Source organism: Dendrobates tinctorius, unplaced genomic scaffold, assembly GCF_039654945.1.
Source record: "Dendrobates tinctorius isolate UK_male_01 unplaced genomic scaffold, ASM3965494v1 ptg000155l, whole genome shotgun sequence".
Taxonomy (NCBI): Eukaryota; Metazoa; Chordata; class Amphibia; order Anura; family Dendrobatidae; genus Dendrobates; species Dendrobates tinctorius.
The window spans coordinates 3,893,302-3,912,796 of record NW_027361822.1 but is presented as its reverse complement, the minus strand read 5'-3'; the positions used below and the strand labels follow the sequence as shown (position 1 = coordinate 3,912,796).

General features: G+C 43.3%; 2 protein-coding genes across 2 annotated transcripts in view; both read left to right on the top strand.

Moving 5' to 3' along the window:
• The window catches only part of LOC141050999 (uncharacterized), a 205,095-nt gene extending 189,212 nt beyond the window's left edge, over window positions 1–15,883 (top strand). Inside the window, exon 15 of the mRNA XM_073547778.1 lies at window positions 14,946–15,883. Within this exon, the coding sequence (XP_073403879.1) occupies window positions 14,946–15,654 (709 nt within the window). The 3' untranslated portion in view covers window positions 15,655–15,883. The remainder of the gene's footprint in view (window positions 1–14,945) is intronic.
• On the top strand, window positions 3,085–6,088 carry LOC141050997 (gastrula zinc finger protein XlCGF66.1-like). The gene is made up of 7 exons (XM_073547776.1): window positions 3,085–3,150; window positions 3,387–3,536; window positions 3,666–3,845; window positions 3,928–4,051; window positions 4,135–4,232; window positions 5,402–5,492; window positions 5,715–6,088. The coding sequence occupies exons 2-7, from the start codon at window positions 3,459–3,461 to the stop codon at window positions 5,720–5,722; spliced, it is 579 nt and encodes a 192-aa protein (XP_073403877.1). The 5' UTR covers window positions 3,085–3,150; window positions 3,387–3,458; the 3' UTR covers window positions 5,723–6,088.
• Window positions 15,884–19,495: the final 3,612 nt, after the last annotated feature.

Here is a 19,495-nt window from a genome sequence, read left to right as displayed (position 1 = left end):
CGGGTTGGTCGAACGGTTCAATAAAACTCTGAAGCAGATGCTGAGAAAGGCGATAGACAAGGATGGGAAGAACTGGGACTATTTACTTCCCTATTTGCTTTTTGCCATCAGGGAAGTGCCCCAGTCTTCCACGGGGTTCTCGCCTTTCGAGTTATTGTACGCCCGACGTCCTCGCGGACTGCTAGACGTCGCCAAAGAATCCTGGGAGGGTCAGGTCACTCCGTTTAAAACGGTGATAGATCACGTATCCCAAATGCAGGACCGTATTGCGGCTGTTATGCCTATCGTCAAAGAACACATGATGCAGGCTCAGGGAGCCCAAAAAGAATCTATGATAGGGGCGCCAAGATCCGTACGTTTGCACCCGGAGATAGGGTGTTGATCCTGGTCCCATGGTGGACAGTAAGTTCCTAGCAAAGTGGCAGGGCCCCTTTGAGATTAAGGAAAGAGTTGGTAAAGTAAACTACAAAGTATACCAGGCACGTAAACGGAAACCTGAACAGGTTTATCATGTAAATCTGACAAAACCCTGGAAAGATCGGTCTGCCTTGTCAACGGAGCTGGCCCGTCCCGTCTGCTCGCATACTGTACTGGAGGTACGGGTTGCAGAGACTCTCTCGGAGCTGCAAAAGACTGAGGTCAGGCAGTTTCTACTTCACAACCAAAAGTTTTTCTCAGAAAAACCCGGGCAGACTACGCTAATGAAACATGACATAGTAACGGAACCTGGTGTCACAGTTCACGTAAAACCCTACCGAATCCCGGAAGCGCGCCGTGAAGCCGTTTCCCGAGAAGTGAAGGCAATGTTAGAGTTAGGAGTCATTGAGGAATCGCACAGTGCTTGGTCCAGCCCGATTGTGCTAATTTCTAAACCGGACGGCACCATCCGGCTCTGCAATGACTTCAGGAAACTGAATGCGGTCTCAAAATTTGATGCCTACCCTATGCCCCGGGTCGACGAGTTAATAGATCGGTTAGGAAAAGCCCGGTATATTACGACCCTAGATCTAACAAAGGGGTATTGGCAGATCCCTCTGGCGGAGTCTGCCAGAGAAAAGACGGCATTTGCTACGCCGGAAGGTTTATTTCAGTATGTGTATATGCCGTTTGGACTGCACGGGGCACCGGCGACCTTCCAGAGACTGATGGATCGAGTCCTGAGGCCGCATAGGCAGTACGCTTCGGCTTATTTGGATGACATTGTCATTTACAGCTTGGACTGCGAGTCTCATCTCCAGAAAGTACAAGCTGTGATTGACGACCTGTGGGAGGCAGGTCTAACCGCGAACCCCAAGAAATGTCACATGGGGCTAGAAGAAGCCCGGCATTTGGGGTATGTAATTGGGAGGGGTGTTGTTAAACCCCAGGTTCAAGCGGTTCAGGACTGGCCGCAACCTGTCAACAAGAAGCAGGTGCAAGCCTTTTTGGGGATCGCCGGCTATTATCGCCGGTTCATACCCAATTTTGTAGCCATCGCTACCCCCCTGACCGATCTTACCAAATGGAAAGACTCCGTCATGATTAAATGGAATTTAGCGGCTGAAGAAGCCTTCCATAGCCTAAAACGGGCACTTTGCTCTCAACTCGTACTGGTGACTCCGGACTTCCGCAGCGAGTTTGTGGTACAAACGGATGCCTCTGATACCGGTATCGGGGCAGTACTGTCACAAGTGAGGGACGGAGTGGAACATCCAGTCCTCTATCTCAGCAGGAAGCTGAATAAACATGAGCATAAGTATTCGGTAGTAGAAAAAGAGTGCCTAGCCATTAAGTGGGCTCTAGAGGCCCTCAAATATTACCTGGTGGGCAGAAAGTTCAGGCTGATCACTGACCATGCCCCTCTCAAGTGGATGCACTTGCACAAAGAACGGAATAGCCGGGTGACCCGGTGGTTCCTTGCCCTGCAGGCCTACACTTTTACGATGGAGCACCGCCCAGGGGCACAGATGGGGAATGCAGATGCCCTGTCCCGAGTGCACTGTTTGGCGGGTGTCATTGCTCGACCAGAGTAGTCTGAGCAGAGGGGGGGATATGTGAGAATCATGTGGGAATAGTGGATGAGGGCAGGTATATCTCGCCCAGATACCTTTCCTATGTGGCCTAGTCTGGTCAGCATCTCACCTGGTGACTAATGAATAATGGGAGGTCGGATATAAAAGGATGCCAGGTGGTTGTGTGAGGGTCTCAGCCTGGGAACACAGAGAGCCTGTCTGTGTGAGAGACACACGTGAGTGAAAGCAGTGCCCACTGCAACTGTGGTTTGGCTGGACGGGAGAAGCCCGCCAGTTGGTAGTTAGGTTGTACTTTGTTTAGTTAGTGCCGGACAGGCAAGGATTTGTTTTATGTTTTATTTCCTTTATGCATTGCTTTCACCGTTAATAAACCTGACCCAGAGTCAGTTATACCCGAATCCTGGCTCTGCGCCTGAGTTTCATACTGAACGCACGTGACCTTTGACCCCAGCAAAGGCGATCCCGGAGTGTTTTATCACAGTACACATAATACATACATGCCTCCATTCCATACACCTCATACACATACGGCTCTGCTCCGTACACCTCGTAGACACGGCTTTACTCTGTACACATCGTACACAGGCGGCTCCTCTCCGTACACCTCCTACACACACGGCTCCGCTCCGTACACCTCGTACACACACGGCTCCGCTCCGTACACCTCGTACACACACTGCTCCTCTTCGTACACCTCGTACACACACGGCTCTGCTCCGTACACCTCGTACACACACGGCTCCGCTCCGTACACCTCGTACACACACGGCTCCGCTCCGTACACCTCGTACACACACGGCTCTGCTCCGTACACCTCGTACACACGGCTCCGCTCTGTACACTTCGTACATGTGTGGCTCCGTTCCTTACACCTCATACACACACGGCTCCCCTCCGTACACCTCGTACACACACGGCTCTGCTACATCCACACTGTAAACCCCTCCTGACCCCACACAGAAACTTCCCCTCATCCAGCACCATGACAACCAGCACAGCAGAGTCCTGCATACACTGAGGCCCCTGATCATGTGACCCCTGACTCCTCCCCTCCTGTGACCTCATCACAGGTCCTGTAAGCACAAGTAGATCTTTGTTTCTGTGTCCTTAGAAGCCGCTGACGGACCTGAGGAGACAGGTGAGTTATTAGATGGGAATTATCTCACTAAAACCATCAGTCGCTGAAGATTTCCTGCAATTTATGATTTATACTCGTGAAGATTGGACGTCCATGAGGACAGAGTCTTCTCCCATATGTACTGGTCGGTTACTGATATGTCACTGTATTTTATATGTGTATGTAAAGCGTCTACATATATACACTAGAGAGTCAGTAGTGCTCAGACCCGGACATCTTCATCTTCTCCCATTCAGGTCCCTACAGTATCGGATCCTCTCAGTGGAGATCTTCTATATAAGAGAATTCTCCTGAGTGACCCTACAAGGATGGAGAGGGACAGGGACAAGATGGCGGAGAGGATATTACACCTCACCCTAGAGATCCTCTTCCGGCTTACTGGAGAGGTGAGAGATTCTGATGACGTCACATTACATCATTCTTATCTTTGGGAATAACAGATGGACAGAACTGGAGAGGTGAGGACTCTGGAAATGTCTGTAGTGAGGTTTATTAATGTGTCTCTCCATAACCAGGATTACACAGTAGTGAAGAAGACCTCTAGGGGGCGCTGTCAGGCCCCTGTGTCTGAGGGATGGGGAAGACCCCTGAGCCCAATCACGGGGCCTCCACCTCACCCCCTGATCCATGAGGACATCAATGACCAGAAGATCCTAGAACTCACCTACAAGATGATTGAGCTGCTGACTGGAGAGGTGACACTGCTGGGAATGCTGGGACATTATACAGTAACGCCATGAAGGGATCGGGGGATGACGGTATCATTGTATGTGTCAGGTTCCTATAAGATGTCAGGATGTCACCGTCTATTTCTCCATGGAGGAGTGGGAGTATTTAGAAGGACACAAAGATCTGTACAAGGACGTCATGATGGAGGATCCCCAGCCCCTCACATCACCAGGTAATAGACAGGACTAAATACACACGGCCTATAATTATCTGTATGTAAAGAATGAATTCAGTCCCTGTATGTGTTTCCTCCAGTTCTATCCAGTGAGAGGAAAACACCAGAGAGATGTCCCCATCCTATTCTTCCACAGGATAGTAAAGAAGAAGATCCCTATGTGCTTCAGGATCATCAGGTAGATGGAGAGAACTGAATGGCCAATTTTTTAATCTGTTTTAATAATTTATATTAATCTAAGAAATCTGTATATAAATTAGTTCCTTAAACTCAGAGTGCAGTTTTTGTGGATCAGCTCAGTGTGAATCCACATAAAAATATGAAAAATGAGCTATCTAGGCAGCTTTGTACTTAATTTACATATATTGTTATAGAAAATATGGTGGTTTTGGATAAACATCTATAGTGATTCTGTGGACATAAGCATCTGATCAGTGAAAGAAAGGGAGGGGATTTTGTAAACAATTCTTCTAAAACCAAGTGATGGACATTCATATCCTGCAGCTGAATATAATGGTGATACTACAACTAATGTGTCTGAATGAAAAACTCTTCAGTACTGATTGACTATAAGAGCGGATGTCCAGTTCCATTTCCATTGATGCCTAAGAGAAACAAAAGAGAAAGTCTTCAGTAGGCAAAAGAGAGCAAATATTTTTTGTGGAACATTATCTGGTCAGCAGAATCCTTGATGATGGGATAGTCAAAAATTTTCATCCATGTATCCTTCTATGTGGTGTCAATATTTCAGGCTGGTGGAGGTGAAGTTATGATGTAGAGAAGGTTTTTGTGGCACATCCTGGGTGCTCTGATTTCTGTTCATTTGGACAGTAGGGTTCACCAAATCATTGTGGTTCAACACTTCAAGCACCATACCATAAGGGTCGCGTAGTTATGGATTTATTCCTGGAACATGGCAGAGAAGTTTCTCATTCTTCTCTGGCCTTCACAGTCCCTAGATCTTGGTGCTGAAGAGCATCTCCGGGATAAGGTAGAAGGACCTGACCATCTAACTTGAGGCAACTGCAGAAGGCTACCCTGTCCGAATGGAGGTTCAGCCAGCCACTAGAGTGGTGTCTCTAATAAAGTGGCCATACAGTGTATGTTTTATACTTGGTGGAGATGACAGGATAAAGCTGATCATAGACATTAGATGGATCTTCTCACAATTTTCTGGTTATTGAGACTGTTGGTTAAAATTAGGAGCCGACAGGTTGGATTTACACTGGAGACCTGCAGCTATGTAATCATTTTTGATCATCATGTTAATTTATGTTCGTGTTTGTTCTTCTAAATCATTTCACACAAGTTCTCATCTGCCTTTGACTTTTAATACATTTGTTTCAGGGTGAAGCTCTGATTCTTATTAATACTGCAGGGACATATGAGAGCGTTGATGAGCGGTGTAAGGAGGAGATTCCAACAGATAACTGCACAGGTGAGTAGTGACCACTAAATTCAGAGAAATCACAGATTTTACTCAGTCACTGGCTGCTACAATTGTGTTGATTTATTTTTAGGTTATGTTCCTTCAATGTTTTATGTGTATTTTACTTGCAGACAAATTTGATGATTTTTAAATTTCGCAAAATTAAAAAGTTTTTTCCCCAAATAAAAAATAAGTACCGTGATTTTCATACATTCGTTCGTGGCTTTATAGATACTTGATTGCTGCAGTCAATACCTTGCAAACAGCAGAGATCCATTCGTCACCACTGTGATCAGTGATGATTGCTCAGCGATAAACCCCATCTGGCAAGAAGAGGAAGTACAGAGATCGGCCATAAAGAGGTTCTAATAGATTGTGTGTCAGCGTCAAACAAACTGAAAGGTCTATTTTGTTGAAATGTAAAAGTATTACGTGTGTATTACACTAGCTCTCTGCTTATTGAGTGTTCAAGTTCAATAGTGGGCTAAGTATAAAAAGGAAAAAATAGTTACGGTATATTTATTAAAAAACAAAATGGGGAAAAATAATATCACCATTAGGTTTTTATGTAAAAATAAACAAATTTCCATAATTGATAATTTTGAGTCCAGTATAACCCGAGCTATAAAACAGTTGCATTATTTTTTATGTTAAAAAAATGCCAAAGAATGATGTTTTTCATCAAAATATTACACACACAAAAAACAAACAAACAAAAAACCATCAGTCCATTGGATGGCAGAAGGAGGGACCCTGAGACCCGGAGCAGGAGTGGACTTATCCAGGTGTTCAGCTTTTGACTTTCTGGCTTTATGGTTTGCAAATTGGGGTGATTCCAAACTGGGCTAATGATCCTTCTGCAGTTTCACCTACAGTAACTCTGTTAATATGGTATTCTAAAGTTATTGACTTGCTTTAGTTAGTTTATTTAGTATGAAAATAAGAAAGTTTTGCAATTGACTTGCTTGTTCTATCTGCTGTAATTCTCCTGCAGTCACAGCTTTTTTCTTTAATAGTGTACAGCTGGTTTTCATAGAGCTTGGCCACCAGTACTTGGATAAGTGTGCGCGATAGTTACTGTACATTCCAAGAGAGGAGTTAACTCGCAACATTCCAGTCAGCTCTTTCCAGACCATGATTTCTAGCTATCTGCTCTCCTCCTTTCCGGTCAGGGCTCTTATCATTCCAGTATAATCACAATCCTTGGCACAGGACCCAACATCAAATCTAGTTTATACAGCAGTTCTACTCAAAGCTCTCACTCTCCTAAGCTATGTGCAGTGGCGCAACATTTGTAGGTGCCAGGGTTGCAATTGCACCCGAGTCCTGGATACTATGGGGGGCCCCAATGGTTCCTTTTCCACATATGAAAAGACTATTACTAAGAAAGACCTGTGTTACTCTGGGGCCACATTGGATAATTTGCATTGGGGCCTAAAAGCTTCAAGTTACGCCACTGCCATGTGCAAAGTTCTTGTTATCACTATCAAAATGTCGTGACTCAACAAGTACTGACAAGACTGTTAATTTGTAGTAGCTGAATGAAGCTGCTTACCAGAACTGTCACTCAAGGAGGAGCACCCTGCTCTCAAGCAACCAGAAAGTAAGGAGAGGCTGCATTTCTCTGAGCTGGTCAAGAAACAACTTGATAATAACTCTAAGACTTTTATTTCCTTTAGATAGTCAAGTTTGATCACTGTCTTGGGAGACTTTGTGTCATGGCTCAGTTTGGGGATTCGATCTGATGACTTTTTGCTCAGTGGTCGGCCTGCTGGACTATTGCCCTCTTCTTCCCTGTCTTATTGCTGTTGATTCATAGAGCCATTATTTTACCTATCTGGGTTTGAGATATATATATATTTTATATATTCTCCTTTTGCTGCACTTCTATTTATTAGCTTCAGCAAATTATCTTAGGAGCTTACCTTTCTGGGTAAACTCCAGTATTATTCTTGCAATAAGTTGGTTTGCATTCCTTATCAGCACCTCTTTCCTTTTACACCTGTTAGTTTCTTATGGAGGTCTTTCTTGTCTCCTTTATTTTTGGTACTCCTTAACCTTCAACTTATTTGAATGTGTCTTAGTTTCTCTCCTTGGGTTCTCGTATCTCTCCTCACTCTTTGATTTTCCCTTGTTGGTAGTGTTCAGGAGGAATGAGAAACCCTTTGATGGCTTTTTAGGGAGCCAGGCCTGATGTGGTGGTTTTTTTTGTAATTGTGCAGCTAGGGCTTTTCTAGTCTGTACAGGGACTAGTTGGGTGTAGGTGTGACGGTTCACCATTGTGATTGTGAACACGTTCATAACACCCTGGCGTAGCTGATCAAAAGAAGTCACTAAACCATCCAATCAGTAGTAGCGACGTGTGTACAATGGGTAGGAATTTAATCACCAGGAGCGTATGAACTGCACTTACTGGGAATTCCTCCTTCATTTGGAAGAATTGCAATCCATGATCAATGGGAGGTTCAGTGAGTTACGCACACATGTCACTAAGAGTAGACACACATTAGTTAGTTCATGGTGGTTTGCAAACAGCCCCAGAGATCTAAGGGCATCACAAACCTGTTATTGCTCAATCTCGCATGGCTGAGCACCACTTGCTCTCTAATAAGCTGGATTTGGACCACAGAAAAGATTGTAGCTAATTAGTATGCCAGAACCTCCTTTGTTATCAGAAATTACCAGACTAATCACTCCACCTATAAAGACTATGGACCATCACCCACATAATCAAGAGCGATCTTTCAATCTGTCAACCCTTTCCATGTCCGGGCCTGGTGAAGCTTCCTGTGTTGAGTCAAATTAAGACAGAGGCTCCATTCCTGGTCTTACTTGTCCGTCAATGCATTGGAGCTTCAGCTTTTCAACCATACTCCCCCCCACCTACCCCCAGAGCACAGAGACTTAGGCCGGTTTCACATTTGCGCTTTATAGCGCAGCGACGGCCTGCGCACGGCCGCCGCTAAGCCCCGCCCCCTGCCAGCTCCCTGCCCGCCCCATCCGGTCATCGCCGCCTACTAGCGCACATGGACGCTTGCGATCTGCGCACCCTATCTTTAGCATAGGGTGCGCAGATCGTGTGCTGGCCGTGCGCTAGCAGGATTTTGCCATGCGCTGCGCACTTTTGAAGGTGTGCCGTGCGCGCCGAAATGCAACATGCTGCGTTCGGCGCACACAGGCGCACCTTCAAAAGTGCGCAGCGCACGGCAAAATCCTGCTATCGCACGGCCAGCGCACCCTATGCTAAAGTTAGGGTGCGCAGATCGCAAGCATCCATGTGCGCTAGTAGGCGGCGATGACCGGATGGGGCGGGCAGGGAGCCGGCAGGGGGCGGGGCTTAGCGGCGGCTGTGCGCAGGCCGTCGCTGCGCTATAAAGCACAAATGTGAAACCGGCCTTAGATTTCCTAGTTGGCATCATCTACCACTTTTATTCTTGACTAACAAAAACCTTTTTGGCAATATGTTTTGCATTGATTCCTCTTATGGAACAATACAGATACCCCCAGCCAGCCCACTTAATCTGTGTCTCATTACAAACAAAACAGAATCCCATTCCATTATTCCTAGTGGTAGTTTTCAGGCTGCCTCCTTTAAACATTCTGGTTCTTTCACAGCAAACACTTTGTGCTTTCGGGACACTTAGCCAAGTGCACTGGAGAGGCAACTAGGAGCTTTTTAACTGCAGCAGCCTTAGTATATACTATTAAAGCTAGAATTGTCAGGGCTGATGGCACCAGACTTGCCCTCCAATGGATCTTCATTAAAGGATATACACTCACTGGCCACTTTATTAGGTACACCATGCTAGTAAGGGGTTGGACCCCCTTTTGCCTTCAGAACTGCCTCAATTCTTCGTGGCAGAGATTCAACAAGGTGCTGGAAGCATTCCTCAGAGATTTTGGACCATATTGACATGATGGCATCACACAGTTGGCGCAGATTTGTCGGCTGCACATCCCTGATGCGAATCTCCCGTTCCACCACATCCCAAAGATGCTCTATTGGATTGAGATCTGGTGACTGAGGAGGCCATTTGAGTACAGTGAACTCATTGTCATGTTCAAGAAACCAATCTGAGATGATTCGAGCTTTATGACATGGCGCATTATCCTACTGAAAGTAGCCATCAGATGTTGGGTACATTGTGGTCATAAAGGGATGGACATGGTCAGCAACAATACTCAGGTAGGTTGTGGCGTTGCAACGATGCTCAATTGGTACCAAGGGGCCCAAAGAGTGCCCAGAAAAAATTCCCCACACCATGACACCACCACCACCAGCCTGAACCGTTGATACAAGGCAGGATGGATCCATGCTTTCATGTTGTTTACGCCAAATTCTGACCCTACCATCCGAATGTCGCAGCAGAAATCGAGACTCATCAGACCAGGCAACGTTTTTCCAATCTTCTACTGTCCAATTTCGATGAGCTTGTGCAAATTGTAGCCTCAGTTTCCTGTTCTTAGCTGAGTGGTACCCAGTGTGGTCTTCTGCTGCTGTAGCCCATCTGCCTCAAAGTTCGACGCACTGTGCGTTCAGAGATGCTCTTCTGCCTACCTTGGTTGTAACGGGTGGCAATTTGAGTCACTGTTGCCTTTCTATCAGCTCGAACCAGTCTGCCCATTCTCCTCTGACCTCTGGCATCAACATGGCATTTCCGGCCACAGAACTGCCGCTCACTGGATTTTTTTTCTTTTTCGGACCATTCTCTGTAAACCCTAGAGATGGTTGTGCGTGAAAATCCCAGTAGATCAGCAGTTTCTGAAATTCTCAGACCAGCCCTTCTGGCACCAACAATCATGCCACGTTCAAAGGCACTCAAATCACCTTTCTTCCCCATACTGATGCTCGGTTTGAACTGCAGGAGATTGTCTTGACCATGTCTACATGCCTAAATGCACTGAGTTGCCGCCATGTGATTGGCTGATTAGAAATTAAGTCTTAACACACAGTTGGACAGGTGTACCTAATAAAGTGGCCAGTGAGTGTATAGTGTGTATACTTCTTCCAATTACAGAGCCTCAAAAGAGTCTTGTTTTATTATTTTTAAGCAAAAATGCCCTCAATGGAAAAATAAAAACTTATAGTGAAACTCTCAGAATATGGTGATGCAAATACTTTTTTTTCAAAACAATGTTTTTAGTGTGCAAAAGTAGAAAAACATATAACATAGCAGTTTATATACTCTATCTCTGTAATCCATTTGACAGAGAATGACTCTGACTCTTACTGAAACCTGGGTCCAGCAGTCAGACTCCACCGCTGCTGCTGCTCTTTCATTTGGTGGACTACACTTCTCTCATACCCCAAGATTGGACAACAGAGGAGGTGAAGGTGTTGGTCTGCTCCTTTCACCCAATTGTAGCTTTTAGGTTATCCCTCAAGTGCCCTCACTTATCTTCCCTTTTTTTGAGGTCCATGCTGTCAGACTCTACATCCCCTTCTCCATGCTAGTGGCGGTGGAATATCGTCATCTAGGCCCCTCCCATCAGTTCCTGGATCACTTTGCCACCTGGCTTCCACATTTTCTCTCCTGTGACATCTCCACCCTCATCATGGGAGACTTTAACATCTCCATTGCTTTTCCCCTCTCCCCATCTGCTACTCACCTTTTATCTCTAACCTCCTCCTTCAGCCTTTCGTAGCTTACTAACTGTCCTATGCATGAAGATGGAAACTCCCTCGACTTAGTCATCTCCCGGCTTTGCTCAGTGTATGATTTTACCAACTCCCCTCCCCCGCTCTGACCACAACCTTCTTTCATTCTCTGTCAAGAATTGCCATTCTGCTCAGGACACCCCCACTTTCCACACTTATAGAAATATATAGGCCATTGACACCTAGAAACTTATGAAGAATTTGCAGTCATCATTGGCCCCAATCTCCTCTCTCTCATGTCCTGATTCTGTACTGAAGCAATATAATGAAACACTGCAAAGTGCCCTGCATGAAGCTGCACCGCCTATACATAGAACAGCTCGACACAGATGGCGAGAACCCTGGCACACCCTGCAAACACGTTTCCTACAGCGGTGCTCCAGGTGCGTCGACCGTCTGTGGAGAAAATCCAATCTGCCTGAAAATTTCATCCATTATAAGTTTATGCTTAAAACATACAATACTGCCCTTCACCTCTCCAAACAAACCTATTTCAACACCCTCATCACCTCACTATCCAATAACCCTAAATGTCTCTTTGACACTTTTCATTCCCTACTCAAGCCGGGCTCCCATTATACTTGGGGATCAAACACTGCTTCACTAATAGGCTTCTACTAGCCATTTTACATATCTCTACACCCACCCTGGGGTGCTAGAATGGATTGAGACCCTGGCAAGTGTTCTTCCCGTTCCCGAGATCTTGAAAACGTAAGCGGTATATGGCTAGGACATCTGATTACTCCATAATCTCCTTATGAAATTACAGCTCCCATTTGACTGGGGAATTTGATTAAAGCAATTATGCAGCATGGACTCCCGACAAGGGGTCCATCCTGCCAGGAAGGTCTTGATACCAGCTAGGCTGCCAAAGGTATGAGCTTTTTCACTTGGAACTGTTGAAGCTAGGCCACCTGCTAAGCAAGATGCCCTGTCTCAGCTGCAAACAAATATACAGTCGATTAACATGAAATTACATCCCCCCATATTGTTCACATGCAGATTATAGTCCAGCCCCACACTTGTGCTAAAGTCATGGTTTATTTGTCAATGACCATACTGCTTCTCCTACAGTGGGGAAAAAAAGTATTTAGTCAGTCAGCAATAGTGCAAGTTCCACCACTTAAAAAGATGAGAGGCGTCTGTAATTTACATCATAGGTAGACCTCAACTATGGGAGACAAACTGAGAAAAAAAAATCCAGAAAATCACATTGTCTGTTTTTTTTTCATTTTATTTGCATATTATGGTGGAAAAAAAGTATTTGGTCAGAAACAAGCAATCAAGACTTCTGGCTCTCACAGACCTGTAACTTCTTCTTTAAGAGTCTCCTCTTTCCTCCACTCATTACCTGTAGTAATGGCACCTGTTTAAACTTGTTATCAGTATAAAAAGACACCTGTGCACACCCTCAAACAGTCTGACTCCAAACTCCACTATGGTGAAGACCAAAGAGCTGTCAAAGGAAACGAGAAACAAAATTGTAGCCCTGCACCAGGCTGGGAAGACTGAATCTGCAATAGCCAACCAGCTTGGAGTGAAGAAATTAACTGTGGGAGCAATAATTAGAAAATGGAAGACATACAAGACCACTGATAATCTCCCTCGATCTGGTGCTCCACGCAAAATCCCACCCCATGGGGTCAGAATGATCACAAGAACGGTGAGCAAAAATCCCAAAACCACGCGGGGGGACCTAGTGAATGAACTGCAGAGAGCTGGGACCAATGTAACAAGGCCTACCATAAGTAACACACTACGCCACCATGGACTCAGATCCTGCAGTGCCAGACGTGTCCCACTGTTTAAGCCTGTACATGTCTGGGCCCGTCTGAAGTTTGCTAGAGAGCATTTGGATGATCCAGAGGAGTTTTGGGAGAATGTCCTATGGTCTGATGAAACCAAACTGGAACTGTTTGGTAGAAACACAACTTGTCGTGTTTGGAGGAAAAAGAATACTGAGTTGCATCCATCAAACACCATACCTACTGTAAAGCATGGTGGTGGAAACATCATGCTTTGGGGCTGTTTCTCTGCAAAGGGGCCAGGACGACTGATCCGGGTACATGAAAGAATGAATGGGGCCATGTATCGTGAGATTTTGAGTGCAAACCTCCTTCCATCAGCAAGGGCATTGAAGATGAAACGTGGCTGGGTCTTTCAACATGACAATGATCCAAAGCACACCGCCAGGGCAACGAAGGAGTGGCTTCGTAAGAAGCATTTCAAGGTCCTGGAGTGGCCTAGCAAGTCTCCAGATCTCAACCCTATAGAAAACCTTTGGAGGGAGTTGAAAGTCCGTGTTGCCAAGCGAAAAGCCAAAAACATCACTGCTCTAGAGGAGATCTGCATGGAGGAATGGGCCAACATACCAACAACAGTGTGTGGCAACCATGTGAAGACTTACAGAAAACGTTTGACCTCTGTCATTGCCAACAAAGGATATATCACAAAGTATTGAGATGAAATTTTGTTTCTGACCAAATACTTATTTTCCACCATAATATGCAAATAAAATGAAAAAAAAACAGACAATGTGATTTTCTGGATTTTTTTTTCTCAGTTTGTCTCCCATAGTTGAGGTCTACCTATGATGTAAATTACAGACGCCTCTCATCTTTTTAAGTGGTGGAACTTGCACTATTGCTGACTGACTAAATACTTTTTTTCCCCACTGTATGTGCAGGATGGTATGTAACTAACAGCACTGGCTTAAAGGGCCTGTCACACTAAGCGATATCGCTAGCAATATCGCTATAACAACACTGGTTTTTGTGACGTAGCAGTGATATTGCTAGCGATATCGCTATGTGTGATACTTACCTCCGACCGGCTCCCCCGCTGATTATCGCCGATGGCGCGAGAACGTCCTGGACCGTTTCTCATCATCAGCTTCCTGCTGGGCTTCCTGTGGCGCCGACGAGCGACACGTGGACGCGGGCGGGAGGACGTCAGGATCGCCTCGTCTGACAGGTAAGTAGCGACCCCTGACCCTTGCTATGTCGCTGGTGAGATCTGCCTGTGTGGCAGCTCACTAGCGACCACTTAGCGATGCACCAGCGATCCTGACCACGTCATATCGCTGGTCGGGATCGCTGGTGCATCGCTAAGTGTGACAGTACCTTAAAGGCCCCATTATGAGTCTACACTAAATGTCTCAATAAATATAAATAAATATAGCATAGTTCTCAAAAGATTGGTGACTTGCACCAATGAAACTGTGTTTAGCCAACTACTACATAATCTAATAGTCCATGCTTTTGTTACCACTACTGTAATTAGCGGATAATTGAATTTTAATGCAAATTGTCTATACATTTTTATATAGAAAAAAAAATATAAAATGTATAAATATTATAATTTTTAATATACTGTTATTACAAAAATTCAATTTTATTCTTGACAGATGACTGTTCCAGAAGCACTGAATCACATTTGATATTTTCAGATTTTAAAGTTGATGACCATGGTATCGCAAAAAATATATATGAAGAACATGCCATTATTCCAGGCATACCGCCAGCTCTTCACAGCAAAAATCTATTATCTGATACCCTTCAACAGATCCAATCTTCTGATTCACTAAAGACTGTTGAGCAAAACAAAAATAACAGAAGCGATGGCGAACATCAAAGGGCTGACACATTAGAGCAGCTATTTTCTTGTTCGGAAGGTGGAAAATGTTTTAAAAAGAAATCAGATTTTTTTCAACATCAGAGAATTCACACAGGGAAAAAATCATTGTCATGCTTTGAATGTAAGAAATGTTTTACTCTGAAATCAGATCTTGTTAGACACATAAGATGTCACACAGGGGAGAAGCCATTTTCATGTTCAGAATGTGGGAAATGTTTTAGTCGGAAAACAAATCTTGTTACACATCAGAAAATTCACACAGGGGAGAAACCATTTTCATGTTCACAATGTGGGAAGTGTTTTACACTGAAGTCACAACTTGTTTCACATCAGACATTTCACACAGGGGAAAAGCCATTGTCATGTTTTCAATGTAAGAAATGTTTTACTATGAAATCAGATCTTGTTAGACATCTAAGATGTCACACAGGGGAGAAGCCATTTTCATGTTCAGAATGTGGGAGATGTTTTAGCCGGAAAGCAAATCTTGCTAGACACCTGAAAAGTCACACAGGGGAAAAGCCATTTTCATGTTCAGAATGTCGAAAATGTTTTGATCGGAAAACAAATCTTGTTAGACATCAGAGAATTCACACAGGGGAGAAGCCATTTTCATGTTCAGAATGTGGGAAGTGTTTTACAGTGAAATCACATCTCATTGCACATTGGCTATTTCACACAGGGGAGAAGCCATTTTCATGTGCAGAATGTGGGAAATGTTTTAATCGGAAAGAAAATCTTGCTTCACATCAGAGAACTCACACAGGGGAGAAGCCATTTTTATGTTCAGAATGTGGGAAATGTTTTACAGAGAAATCACAACTTGCTAAGCATCAGAAAACTCACAGAATGGAAAATACAATTTCTTTGTTTTAATAATTTTGTTGAAAAATTGTACAAGCAATAATACAACAGTTACAGTCTACTTGAAAAAGGGAACACAATTTAGAGTACTAACTGATTAGAAAATGTATGCACTTACCAATAGAATCCAAATAAGACACCTATTTATGAATCGTGTATAACTCTGTTGAGCTTCATATGCTGCTAGACGAGAAAGTTTATGTTTACGTTCATTAAATTGTCAAGTCAATTATGAACCTACGATTGTGCCTTCTATTTGTGAAATAACCTTTCCACTGCATACATTATAACTTCATCTTTAAGAGAGTTTGTGGACCTTCCCACCTACTTGTTTTCTATCTGTTTCCCCCTTCTATAGCTCTACAAATTAGAGCTGTCAAAGAGGAAGGGTGGCTAGAGATGGAGGGAAGGTGTACTTAAATGTTTGTCAACGCCAAGGGTACACTGAGCACCTGGACTTGGTACGTGATTAGGACAGTTGCTAAATCAACCATACAATGCCCAGAGTTTCTTATTAACAGTGTGTCCTATTAATTGAATGACACCAACTGATAATGATTGTTGTCCTGATCACGTACTGCATCATCTTAAAAAACTAAACTGCATGCAATAATCCACATGCCATATCTGGTATGACAATCTCCACAAGGAGAACAGTTTACCCCTTAGACCACAATAATTCAGTTCTACACTTGTTTAAAGCCAAGATTTGTACATGACCCTACTGCTTATCAACTTCACCCTGCGCTAGAGGGCATTTAGTTGTTAGAGAGGAGTATGAGACGGACACCACAAATAAGACTGACTTCCAGGTCCTTTTATGATTCTCCATGGAACATTTCACTAGAAAACCTTGGCAACAAAAAGTGAAGAAGCGAAAAATTAAAAGAGCATAACCTGGTGTCCTAAAGTCTTAATTTAATAGTTTGCTTTGAAGTCTACTGCAGCCATCTCTGTCTTAGTCAGTTGATGATTGAATTTGACTACAATTTGTATAGAAATGTTATAAAATATGCAGAGGGTGAAATAAGTATTGAACACGTCGCCAATTTTCAAAGTAAATATATTTAAAGGCGCTATTGACATGAAAGTCTCACCAATCCACACAAGCAAAGAAATCAATCTGAAGATGTCCATAAATTAAGTTATGTGTAATAATGAGAAATGACGCAGAAAAAGTATTGAACACATGAAGAAAAAATGTGCAAAAAGCCATAGAAAGATACCAGCTGAAAAATATCAATAGTTAGAAAGCAATCCCGTCACTTAGTGAAAAATTATAACAGCATATTTAACTGATGGCCTATATAAAGTTGCCACACAAGAAACATCTCATGATGTTTAAAACCAGGGAGCTGTCTCACACAAGAAACATCTCATGACGAGTAAAACCAGGGAGCTGTCTCAAGACCTTTCATAACCTTATTTTCTCTAGTCACTCTCCACAACAGCACCATACTCCCCTCTCTAATAGGGACAGTAAACACACAGAGGTCAAAGAGCCCAACCGACTTCCTCCCTCCAGGGTTTTTTTTCCTGTCCCTATGAAGCATAAGGAGGTCCTCCTGCGGTGCTGTGTGGCCGGTGACAGACACAGCTTTTTACATATCTTCATGTTGGGCAGGTGAGGATTATCACTTTGGCTTTCCACTCCGATGGCTGTCTCTGTCTCCCTCGAGACACAGGACCACACCACTATTCCTGCCACTTGGGGTAAAGCAGAGTGGTATGAGCCAAGGGCCTACCTGATCTCCTCTTCCTTTCACTATGCTCCAGCATTTGGAAACCAAAAGTGGCGTCAGACGCGGTCGCAGGTCCTTCAAAGTCACTTCCAGTTGCATTCCACAGAGGAACATCCCGCTGAATTACAGTGTGCACATGGAAGAATAGGTGTTAATCTTTAAGGAGCGCTTGCAGGACCCTGTTTTCACTTGCTGAGGTCAGACAGGGCCTCATCCAATAAGATGCTGCACTTGAGTCCCAGCACCTGGATAAATGGAGCCCAAACTGAGGACGCCACAAGGTAGGAACTTTCTATGATGGAGAGTGAAAATCCTTAAGGATATAAAGTTATTCTCGGGCTTACTGTGCGCTGCTTGACCGGAATGAAATCACCACAATATGAGAAATTTGACCATTTAATTCCCTACGCGTTTCAAAGTGTGAACCACTTCTTCTTCAGGGGTTGACATAAGGGGAACTGATACAGCGGCTTCTGGTTAAATACATGCAATATTTGAACTTTGGCGCCAAGAACACATGTGACAGGGAACAAGAGTCAGAGTTCAGAGGTTAAATTTGCGCAGGAGCAAAGTTAAAATCATTATAATCATTTTAATCATTTTTCTTCTAATGTTTGCAGGGGATATCTTAAAAGGGATTTATAGAAGAAAAAAGGAAAGGAGATGAGGAAGAATGAAGGACATGAGAATGATGTAAAACGAACCCGTCACGAAAAGGGAAAAAAAGGGGAGATGAAGGTCCAGAGCCAGAAACACTGGACTAGAGAAGAAACACGCTTGGGAGAGGGGGATTTATACCATGTTTCTAAAGTTATCTAAACATATTGGTAAAATGGAAAAAAAAAAATTAATAAATAAAAATGTATATATATTAAATTGTCTTTTGTATAAAATCGTATATAAAAAAATTGTATATAAAAAATGGTACATGAAAAATATATATATAAAATTTGAAAGGATATCGACCGAATTATGGTAACATATGTGCCTACACTCAAAAGCTTCATCAGAGACTCTACACATCTCATTCAAATCTTGCAGTCTATCAAATGGAAATCTCAATATGTTCTTGTAACTTTGGATGTATCCTCCCTATATTCAAATATCTCACACGATTTGGGACTAGCCTGTTTTTACAAGGTTTTAGTGAATGACAAAAGACTGTCCACAACCCAAAAGAGGTTCCTATTGAACGGTATGGAATTTATTCTAAAAAACAACTATTTCACTTTTGATGGGAATTTGTATCACCAGCGACTTGGGACTGCAATGGGGTCCCAGGTCGCACCTACATATGCAAACATCTTTATGGGTGTATTTGAGGACTTTTACATTCTTAATTCCCCATTACAGCATAATATCATTATCTACAAAAGATTCATTGATGATTTATTCCTCATATGGGACAACTCAAACAATGACATTGATCAATTCATTAAGGACATAAATAAGAATCACTGGGGCCTGTCCTTTTCCTCAACATATGATCCTTCTACTATCAATTTTTTAGATTTAACCATTTTTATTCAAAACAACAATATTTTAACCAAAACTTATTTTAAAGATGTGGATAAAAATAGTTACATACCTTTTAACAGTGGGCACTTTGGTAAGTGGTTGAGAAACATACCAGATAATCAGTATAAAAGAATCAGAAAAAAACTGTACTGATGTGAGGGACTTTGAAAACCAGGCAGAAATTTTAAGAAATCGTTTTTTAGATAAGAAATATCCTGCGGATTTGGTCCAAGAAGCTTATAAGAAATGTAAAAATCTCTCTCAAAATTCCCTAATCAATGGATCCAAGATTGTCAATACGGATAACAAGAACTTTACAAGTAATTTTATCACACAGTACTGTGCTGAGAATTTGAAAATCAGAGAGATCTTGACACGGAATTGGCATATTTTATTAAATGACCCGGTTTTATTTAAAATCCTTCCAAAAAATCCTGGGATTACTTTCCGAAGAGCACCCACAATTAAAAATATAGTGGCCCCCAGTCGCCTCAAAACAGAAACTTCGTTTTCTCCACAAAATTCCACAATGGGAATTTATAAATGTGGCAAAAGAAATTGCCTGTGCTGTAAATCCATCTCTCACAACATAA